The sequence below is a fragment of the Furipterus horrens genome, unplaced genomic scaffold, assembly GCF_987537825.1.
Source record: "Furipterus horrens unplaced genomic scaffold, mFurHor1.1.pri manual_scaffold_5, whole genome shotgun sequence".
NCBI classification, from domain to species: domain Eukaryota; kingdom Metazoa; phylum Chordata; class Mammalia; order Chiroptera; family Furipteridae; genus Furipterus; species Furipterus horrens.
This window is the reverse complement of record NW_028327175.1, coordinates 145838866-145848981: the sequence shown is the minus strand read 5'-3', so window position 1 is coordinate 145848981 and position 10116 is coordinate 145838866. Positions and strand designations below refer to the sequence as shown.

General features: G+C 40.7%; 1 protein-coding gene across 2 annotated transcripts; it reads left to right on the top strand.

Moving 5' to 3' along the window:
- Window positions 1-389: 389 nt before the first annotated feature.
- Window positions 390-5354, top strand: MBL2 (mannose binding lectin 2). 2 transcript variants are annotated; one of them, XM_090279274.1, is made up of 5 exons: window positions 395-531; window positions 1609-1801; window positions 2182-2298; window positions 3499-3567; window positions 4342-5354. In XM_090279274.1, the coding sequence occupies exons 2-5, from the start codon at window positions 1618-1620 to the stop codon at window positions 4713-4715; spliced, it is 744 nt and encodes a 247-aa protein (XP_090135400.1). In that variant the 5' UTR covers window positions 395-531; window positions 1609-1617; the 3' UTR covers window positions 4716-5354. The 2 variants fall into 2 exon arrangements, with proteins under 2 accessions (XP_090135399.1, XP_090135400.1); XM_090279273.1 differs by lacking the exon at window positions 1609-1801 and having other exon boundaries at window positions 390-531.
- Window positions 5355-10116: the final 4762 nt, after the last annotated feature.

Below are 10116 nucleotides of genomic sequence, written 5' to 3'. Positions count from 1 at the left end.
TAGAGTAGTCAACTTCATAGAGATGAAGAGTAGAACAGTAGTAACCAGGGACTGAGGGGTGGAGTGGGAGTTGGAAATTATTGTTTAATGAGTACAGAGTTCCAGTTAGGGGTGATGAAAAGGTTTGGGAGGTGATTGGTGGTAATGGTTGCACAACAATGTAAATGTACTTAATGTTGCTGAATTGTGCACCTAATAATGGTCAAAATGGTAAGTGTTATGTTATATATATTTTACCACAATGGAAAATGGATGGCAATTTGAAGGACAACTTTTGCTGCATTAAAGCACAGAGCTGCTGAACACAGTGCCAGCAGCCCCTGGGAAATTCTCAGAATTAAGTGTCATTCTAACAAGAGTTGTTCATTAATCTGAGGTTGAAGGCCAGGCCAGCCTATCTCAGTTCACAAGGCTGAATGGGCCCTGAAGTTGCTGAGTCCAGCCTCCTTCCTCACCCTGAGGCATCTGCTAGAGCCCCTGGCTGGAGGGCCAGCTCCCTTGTCTTCGCATCCCTGCTCCACAGAAGCCCCAGTAAGTTCTTGCTGGTAAATGGATCCAGGGTCCTGGATTTGTCTAGCAACTTGACTAGTGCTTGGAGGCCTAGAGGAGGCTTTCTGAAAGGTGTAAGTGGGGAGATGGCTGGCAGAAGCTATGCAGAGGTGTCTTTCTCTGCTCATGCTGGGGCACCTGTAACTTTCCTGTGTTTACCTGGCCATTTGTAAATGAGACCACCTCCATTTTCAACAGTATTCATAAAGAATAGAAAGGCAGCCACAAAGCTGGACTGCCGAGGTTTCCTGAGAAATGACAGTTTTGAAAGAGAGCTTTAAAGGACACATGAAATGCTAAAATTGAGAAATGGGAAGGGGAGTTAAAGAAGGTGGTAATTACCAGTATTTTAGACTCATAGAACACAGGAAATTTCTGCCAGGAATTGGAGAGCAACCTGGCATCCTTCCAGGGACAAGGTAGTGAGACATTTCCAGAGAAAGTGCCATCCTTGGTAAGTCTCTCTTGCAGAGGGGAAATAAAACTTCCCGAGGAAGCAAACTCAAGTTGATTCTGGGCTAAGTTAGTGACTATTAATGACTCTTCCCCTCTGGGTTATCAGCCCACAGTTTAGTGCCTGCCATTAAGTCAATGCTGGTTAACTGGCCCTAAAGGACAATTGACTGCCCAGATGTGAGGATGGGATGCAGGTGGCAGATGGACCCAAAGGGGAGAGTGGGGTAACAGGGAGCTCCTACCGATTCCTGGGTCCATCCCCTAGGCCAACAGGCATGAGTGTGCCCATTTGCTTTCATAAATGACACGGGAAGCACACTCACAGCCTTCTAGTGGTAATCCCTGGCACCTGAGGCACTCGTGACCCCCTCCCTAGAGACTTCACTGCATACTGCGCCTACTTTTGTTAAAGTACTCATCACACAATGTAAAAAGGAAGATTTAGTTTTCCAAATTCCCAGTCTGGAGGCAGGAGTGGGTGGGGCCTCCATCTGTACATCGCCTTGCACAGTGCAGGTTAGAGGACAGAGGAAATGTTTGGTAAACACATGTTGATTAACTAAACAAGCTGAGAGCATCTTCCTTGGCTTTCCACACTCCAAGGTGAGGACCATGTCTCTGCTTCCATCGCTCTCTCTCCTTCTCCTGAGTGTGGTAACAGCATCTTGCTTAGATGCAGAACCTGGTGAGAACCTCCAGAAGATCTGTCCTGCGACCACCTGTGGTTGTCCAGGCATGAATGGCTTCCCAGGCAAAGATGGGCATCACGGCGCCAAGGGAGAAAAGGGAGAACCAGGTACAGCTTGGGCTGTTCTGTCTCCATGACTCTCAACCTCCCAGACAAACCGCCTATAGATGAGAGAGTATTGTCCTATTTATATAAGTTGCATTTATTTCAACTACACATTGTTAATTCAAAAATGATTTAGCTCTGACTTTCTGGCATCCCAGACTTCCACACAGGGGTGGTCCTGGCTGCTAGGGAGTTGGCCTTGTGGCAGGTGATCCTGAGGGATATGAGAGGACTTTCTTCTCTGAGTCAGTGGGAGCAGTGATTTAGAAAGCTGGCCCTGGAGTAATGTCTCTTTTCTCCTGGGAAGGGACTGGGCACCAAACTCTTGGAGAAATAGAGCAAAAATGTAGATACTAATTTACATTTCTCTCGTCTTCCAACAGGCCAAGGGCTCAGAGGTGAGCAGGGTCCTCCTGGGAAGGTGGGGCCTCCAGGATATCCAGGGACCCCTGGGTTACCAGGCACAGCGGGCCAGAAAGGAGACCCTGGGATATGTCCAGGTAAGAAGCTAACTTCAACTACTAGGCTGGGAGCATGCAGGGTGGTAGAAGATGCCCTTACTCCTGCTGCTTCATGGAAAGATGCCCAAGTCTGCTTCCTGGCCCAGCAGCCTCAGCCCTCTCTGGGGGATTTCCATCAGTTCTTGAGAACAGACTTGCAGGCCCCGGCTTTCCTTTAGTTGACCCAATGCGAGGCTCTGGTCTAAAAGGGAAAAAGTAGATCACATGTGTTTTGGGTCTATTACGTCTGTTTTCACAACAGTGATATGTATATGCTATGTCAGTTATCCTTCACTTCATGAGAAATAAACAAAAAACAGAGCCATTTATTTAAGGCACAATTCTGTGGATCTGCCAAGTGATTTCTCTGCTGATGTCAGCAGGACTCACTCATGGGTCTGTGGTTAGCTGATGACCAATGGTCCCACTTGTAATCGGCTGTTGTTTGCTTGTTGGCTACAGTGATGAGGGTAATTGACCCACAGGTCTCTCATCCTCCAATAGGCTAGCCCAGCTTGTTCACAGAGGTAATTACAAGATTCTCAATGTACATTATTACTTCTGTCACTTCTATTGGTAAACCAAGACATAAGACCAGCCCAGATTCAGGGAGTGGGGAAATAGACTCCCTTTCTTAACAAGAGAAGCTGCCCCATATTGAGGCCTTGTTCGCCATCTATTGCCCATGGCCTGCCTTATGCCCTCCCCCTTAAATAGTGTACAACTCACGAAAATCTTGGTTTACTGATTAATAGAACAGACTGTAAAGAAAAAACAACAAAAACAAAACTTCCCTAAAGACAAAACCCAGTAATTGTTTTAGTCAATATTCACCAGTACATAATAATTCCCCAAGAGATTTATTTTTTATTCATGGTAGAGCTGTTTATTTGAAAAACAATTGGTGAGCATCTTAGTGCATGGAGTGCTATCATGACTAGGTCTTCAGGAAGCATGCGTGTGATCATGTACGTGTGTATGTGAAGGGCCTTTAAATACATTCAGCAGATGATGAGTGATGTTTTGGGCTGGCTGAAAATAGAGGTACTTTTCCTTCTTTTCTTCTTAATACTTTTTATTTTCCTTCAAAGAGAAAATATCAATGTATAAGAATTTTTCTAATTTTGAAAAAAATATCCTACCCACTTATAGTTCTGAAACCCCTCACCAATGTTCTTTCACTTTGTTTTAATTTTCTAGATTGTAACAGTGGCCTGGCAGCTTCAGAAAAAGAAAGTCTGCAATTAGAATTGAACCGTATCAAAAAGAGTAAGCCTTCTCTCTTACATCTCAGGCGGCTTGCAGTTTAGGAAGGTGGAAGATAACAAATATTTATTAAAAACATATAAGTTTTTAGTAGCTGGATAGGTGCTTCTTCTGTTTTGATGTCATAACCCATTCCAACCTTTTAGTAGAAATAGAAGCTAAGAGAAATCAAACAATTTGATCAAATGCACAGAGCTAGTAAGTGACAGAAGTAGTTTATATATTGAAGTTTTGACTCCAGGGACCCTGATCCTGTCCTCTTGACTCTCGTGTGCATACCTGTTGCTGAGAATGGGACCAATGCCTCCTTGCCTTTGTTGTTGATGTTGAGACCTGATAGGGGGCCTAACTGTTCCCTCTGTGCCCTCCTGGCCTGAGGCAAATATTTTTCTTTATTCTCAAGTTAATATTGGGGTAAAATTCAGAATTACCAATTACATATGTTCTAGAACTCTTATCCAAAAAAACAAAAGCCTTTGTTCCAGTTTGTCTTCAGGTTAAGTTTGCCAGATTCAACAAATAAAAAGAACAGGACGCCTGGTTGAATTTGAATTTCAGATAAACAACAACTAGTTTTTTTAGTATAAGTATGTCCCCAAAATTTCCTGGGGGACACTTATAATAATTTAAAAAATTAATTGTTTACCTGAAATTCAAGTTTAACTGGACATGCTGTATTTCCTGTGGCAATTCTCCTCTCAAAGGCTTTATCCAGGAAAAATATGTTGGGCCAGGCCTGAAGATAAGCCCATGTTACCCTCATGTTTCCTCTTTTAGTGCTGATCTTCTCTCTGGGCAAGCAAGTTGGAAATAAGGTGTACTTCAGCAATGATAACACGATGACCTTTGAAGAAGCGAAGGCTTTGTGCACCCAGTACCAGGGCTCTGTGGCCACCCCCAGGAACGATGCCGAGAATAAGGCCATCCTGGATGTCACCAAAGGGCAGGCCTTCCTGGGCATCACAGATGTGAAGGACGAAGGCTATTTTGTGGACCTGACAGGAAGGACGGTGGTCTACCAAAACTGGAATGAGGGTGAGCCCAACAATGGCGGCTCTGAGGAAGACTGTGTGATGATCCTGGAGAATAGCAAGTGGAATGATATCAGCTGCTCAGCCTCCCTTTCGGCAGTTTGTGAGTTCGCTGTCTGAGGAAGCATGTCTCTCAGGCCCTGCTGTCCCTGAACCTCATCTCAGGCCTACAGTTTGGTTTAAAAGATAAATCTATACCAATTTCCCCATAGTTAGTATTGATTTGCCCCTTTGTGAGGAATCAGAGAAAATGAGAAGAATGGGCTGAGGGATGAGGTGTGGACGTGAGAAGTGAGAAGAAATTGGTAGGGATGCAGTGGAAGTTTCTGATTCAGACTCAATTGCTAATAATAATCGCTACCAACAACAGCAAAATTCTAACAGTAGTAGTAAGTAGTAGGAGCAACAGAAGTACTGATAATATATTTTGAATGTTTCTTATGACTCAGACCCTATAGTATACATCATATATTAATTATCTATACTATTCATATAATCTATGCATTATTAGTAAAATTTATATATTATTTTTAATGAGGTTGTGTGCTTTTGTTTCAGTGGTGTTAGCTTGCTAAGGTATTGTATAAAAATAAAATGGATTTATTTTCCACTTATCATAAACACCTGTGTCCTGTTGAGCCTTCCTCTCTCTTTGTGTAGAGATCTCCACTAATTACATCCCCCAGCCTAAATCCCTGGATTTGCTGTCAGTCTCAGGTATTAAAAGGATCTATTTTGTTGCTTTCTTTATGAACCATATTTTATTTTCTTTTTAATGAGAGATTAAATTATGTAAAGAACATAAATCTCAAGTTAACTAATAAACAAATTCTTCTAACTACCTTCTAGATCAAGATACAGGACTTTCTTAGCATCCTAGAAGCCCCTTTATAACCTCTCCTAGTTGACATTCACAGGTTAAAAACTATTCTGACCTCTGTTACCATACATTAATTTTGTCCATTTATCAACTTCACATAAATGGAATCATACATTCATACACACACACACATACTGTATTATATTTTGTTTTGTTTTTCATTCAAAATTAAGTCTGTGAAATTCATTCATGTTGTTACATTATAGAAATAGATTTTGTATTTTCATTATGGTGTCGTCGTCGGCAGCCGTCCGTCTCGAGAGACGATGGTGTAGCTTCTTAAGAGTCTATCTGCACCGCCGAGAATGGCTGTGCAGTCCGACTCGGGAGTGACACGGTATCTGTCTCCTCCCGTGTTGAATCGACATCTTGCGATGACGCTGGAGTGTCCTCTCCAGTGAAGCTGAAGCTACAGAGCCTGGGCAGGGTGATATGGAGGATCTGCTGTTGCCCATGCAGCAGACCCCCCCTCTCTTCGCAGCTGAAGGGTCCAAGGGAAAGACGGAGTCAATACAGCTTGGCTTCAGGTGCGCCACAGGAGTTGCCGGTGTTGACTACAACGTCAAACCGCCTTAGGGACTCCGGCTCCGGATTTTCTGTCGGGGTTTACTCCCTTAGCCTTTCCCCTGAAGAGGTATGCCGCAAGGCAGCGGAGGTTTTTTGGAGTCAGAGTTTTCCTTCTCTGATTATGGTGTAGGGTTCCATTATATGAATATACTTCAGTTTTATTTTTAAGAAACTCTTGGCCTGCTTCCAATTTTAAACCATTAAGAAAAACTCATGAAAATTTCTGTACTTGTCTTTAGGTAGACATAGTTACTAATGTCTCTCAGTTATCTACCCAGGAGTAGAACTGGTGGGCCACAGGGTAAGTATATGTTTAGCTTTAGTAGATACTGCCAAATTTCCAAAGTCAACAAATGGATTTAAACTCCCACCAGCAATGTGTCTCAGTTGTAGTTGCTCTACTGACTTGTGAAGAATCAGTATTGTTAGTCCTTTTAATTTTGGTCATCCTTGTGGGTATAAAGTGATAATCTTGTGATGGCTTTACTCTGTTTCCATGACATGTAATATGTTGAAGACTTTTTCATAGGCTTATTGGATAGTTGGATATCTTCTTTTGTGAAGTACCTAGTCAAGTCTTTTTGTAATTTGATTAAATTAATTAGCCAGTATCATTTTTATTGATTTGTAAGAGTTATTTTTATATTTTGAATATGTCCTTTTTGTTTATATGTTTCACAAATAGTTTTCAAGTTTATAACTCATTCCAAATATTGACTTTTGAGGAGCAGAGTTCTTAATTTTATCAAACTCCAAAGCATCAATATTTTTCTTCATATTTAGTGCATTTTATGTCCTGTTTAAAAAATCTTTGCCTAGTCTAAAATCATAAAGATATTCTCATAATTTTAGTAGCGTATGGCTAAACCTTCTATTTACCCCTTTTAGATATCTACCTGATACATTAATACTATTGTTGAAAAGACAATTCTTCTTCCACACCCATTGAATTAGAGTAGTACCTTTTTATAAATTGTGTATGCGAGGGTCTATTTCTGGGCTTCCTATAATATTCTACTGGTGTAGTTTAGTTGTTGATGCTCGTGATAAATACTACAGTATCTCAATTACTGTACTTTTAAAATATGAACTGATATGTATTAGTGCATGTCTTCCAGCTTTGTTCTTTTTCAAGATTGCCTTGACTTTTTAAAATTATTTGCATTTCCATATAAACTTTAGAACCAACTTTTCAATTCCCACAAGTGCCTGGTAGGTTTCTATTAGGACTGCATTGATCCTTTTGATCAATTTAGGCAGAATTGACAACTAACTTGAGTTACCAATTAATGACCACAATATAATTCTCCTTTTAACTAAGATTTCTTTAATTATTTTTTATGTTAGAATTTTTGAATTTGGGTTTCTTATGTATCTTGTTTGGGTGTTTTTAAAAATAAGATTATTTTAATAATTTTATTTTCTACTGCTTGTAATTATTTCTACAAAAATATAATTAATTTTGTACACAATATTATTGTCAGTAACCCCAATATACTCATTTCTGAATTCTAAAAATTTATAAATTCTTCTGGACATTTTATATACAGTAGTCTCTCTCTGTATTGTGGTTCACTTATCACAGCCTCACTGTATCACGGGATTTTTAAAAATATTATATTTAATTATTTATCGTGGATTTTTTGCTATATTGCAGGATTTTGCGGTACTGTATACATATGTTGTTAAAGCTATGTAGGTTTAAAAGTGTAGTATAAATGTTAGGTTCCTACTTTGCGGGGGAGAAGGTCTATCTGGAACATAAGACCCATGATAAGTGAGGGAATACTGGACACAGAAATTAATATGAAATTGTGGAGTTACTCTTTCCTTTCCAATTGTTATATCTTTTATTTATTTTTTCTTGTTTTATTGCACTGGTTATCACCTTAATGCAGTATTGAATAGAACTATCGACAATGAGTGTCCTTGCCTGGTTCATTAAGATGCCTTTGTTTTGACTTCTGGCCAAGATGGAGGCCTAGGCTAACACACTCCATCTCCCTCCACAACTAAGAAGGAATACAATTACCACAAAACCAGAAGTAACCAGAAGTTCCAGAAAATAAATGGAAGTCCAACGTACAAAGTTATAAAGAAGTGGTGCTCACCAGATGGGTAGGAGGGACAAAGCCAGGGTGGAGAGGTCAAGCTGTGCTGGGAGTGGCAACAGCAGCGATGGCGGTAGGATGATGGTAAGCACAGACACCCATATTTAAGGGGAGGTGAGAAACACCTGGGGAGCACCCCTGGCTGCAGACCAAATCTGTCAGCTTGCGATTCCAAAGCCAGGGAAGGCAGACCCCCAATGCCTTGGACTGTGAGGCCCGGAGGGGGGTGGAGATGGAGGAGGAGGCTCTTGGTCTCTCAGCAGAGAGTGAACAGCAAGAATCCATCTTGGACCCCCACCCCCACAGAAAATGCCACAGTGTGGTGAGAAGGGTCACCCAGTTGTGACGAATGCACAGGCATAGGGGGTGTGACAGACCTGCCCAGGAAGCAAAGATAAACACAAAATTGTCAGGATGGTACAGATCATGATAGAGATCCCAGTTATGCAGCTGACTAGACAGCAAATATCTAATCTAACAAAGCAGCAGGTAGAAAATCTTTCTGAGGTATAGTTCAGAGCTTTGGTTATAAAAATGCTTACAGACCTAACAGCAGATCTTAAACAAGATGGGGAAGGAATGAAGGCTGGCCCTGATGAAATGAATGAAAACACATATGAAACTGGTGGTGAGGGAAAGAAAACCAGGGATCAAATCAACAAGTCAGAACATAGGGAAGGAATAACCAGTCAACCAGTGCAGAAAGAGGAAACGAAAAGTGAGGAAAATGAGGAGAGGCTCAGAAATCTATTGGACAGCTGTAAATGGGCCAGCATCTGAATCACAGGGTTGCCAGAAGGTGAAGAAGAAGAACTAGAAGTTGAAAAATTATGTGAAAAATGATAAAGCAGAACTTCCCGAACTTGAGGAAGGAAATAGACTTACAGGTCCAGGAAGCACAGAGTTCCAAAAAAACTGGACCCAGGAAGAACCACACCAAGATACATTATAATCAAAATGTCAAAAATTAAAGATAAAGAAAGAATCTTAAAAGCAGCAAGAGAGAAGAGAATTATGTACAAAGGGGTCCCAATGAGACTATCAGCTAATTTCTCAAAAGAAACTCTGCAGGCAAGAAGGGACTGGCAAGAAATATTCAAAGTAATGAAAATCAAAAACCTACAACCATGATTACTCTATCCAGCAAAGCTGTCATTCAGAAAAAAAGGGCAGAGAAAGTGCTTCCAGGATAAAATAAAACTGAAGGAAGGAGTTCATCAGATCCAAACCACTGTTATATGAAATGTTAAAGGGACGTGTTTAGGAGAAAGAGGATCAAAACTATGAATATTAAAATGAAAACTGTATCACAACGACCAACAACAAAAGCTAGGGGACTGAAACAAAGGCAAACTAAGTAGGCAACAAGAGTGGGAAAATAATTATAGGTATGGGGAACATTTTGGGGGGAGGTTAGCAGGGCGGGGAAAAGGAGAAAAGGGAGGGAGATGGTACAGAAATTAAGAAGCATAGTAGGAGGAAGTGGAGTAGACAGGAAGATGTTGAGAAGAATTATATGCACAACTAATGGGTATGGACTAAATGGGGGGACAGCAGGAAGGAGGAGTGTCACTGGGTGGAGGGGAACAAAGGGAAAAGAAATTGGGACAACTGCAACAGCATAATCAATAAAGCATATTTTAAAAAATGAAAAAGAAAACTCAGCAAAAGGAAAAAGGACTCATGGACACAGACAACAGTATAGTGATTGCAGTAGGGAGGGGAGTATAAGGGGGCTAAATTGTAATGGAAAAATACAATAAAAGTTAAATAAAAAATATGAATTTGTTTTATTTAAGTTGTTAAGACAGCCTTCATCTTATTAAAAATTTTAAACTATGTTCATGACACACATTGACTTTTTTTTCTATCTTGAAACAGCTTGCTATAGCTTTTGGTTCCAGTGCTATGGTAGACTCATAAAAAAAGAGCAGGTCTTCTCAGGTTTCCTATTCTCTGAAAT

Bases quoted from the DNA above. Each gene is read 5' to 3' on its own strand.
- MBL2 (XM_090279274.1), top strand. From the start codon at position 1,618: ATGTCTCTGCTTCCATCGCTCTCTCTCCTTCTCCTGAGTGTGGTAACA. The intron at 2,299-3,498 runs GTAAGAAGCTAA...TTAATTTTCTAG, and splicing joins AGACCCTGGGATATGTCCAG to ATTGTAACAGTGGCCTGGCA. The intron at 3,568-4,341 runs GTAAGCCTTCTC...TTCCTCTTTTAG, and splicing joins ATTGAACCGTATCAAAAAGA to TGCTGATCTTCTCTCTGGGC.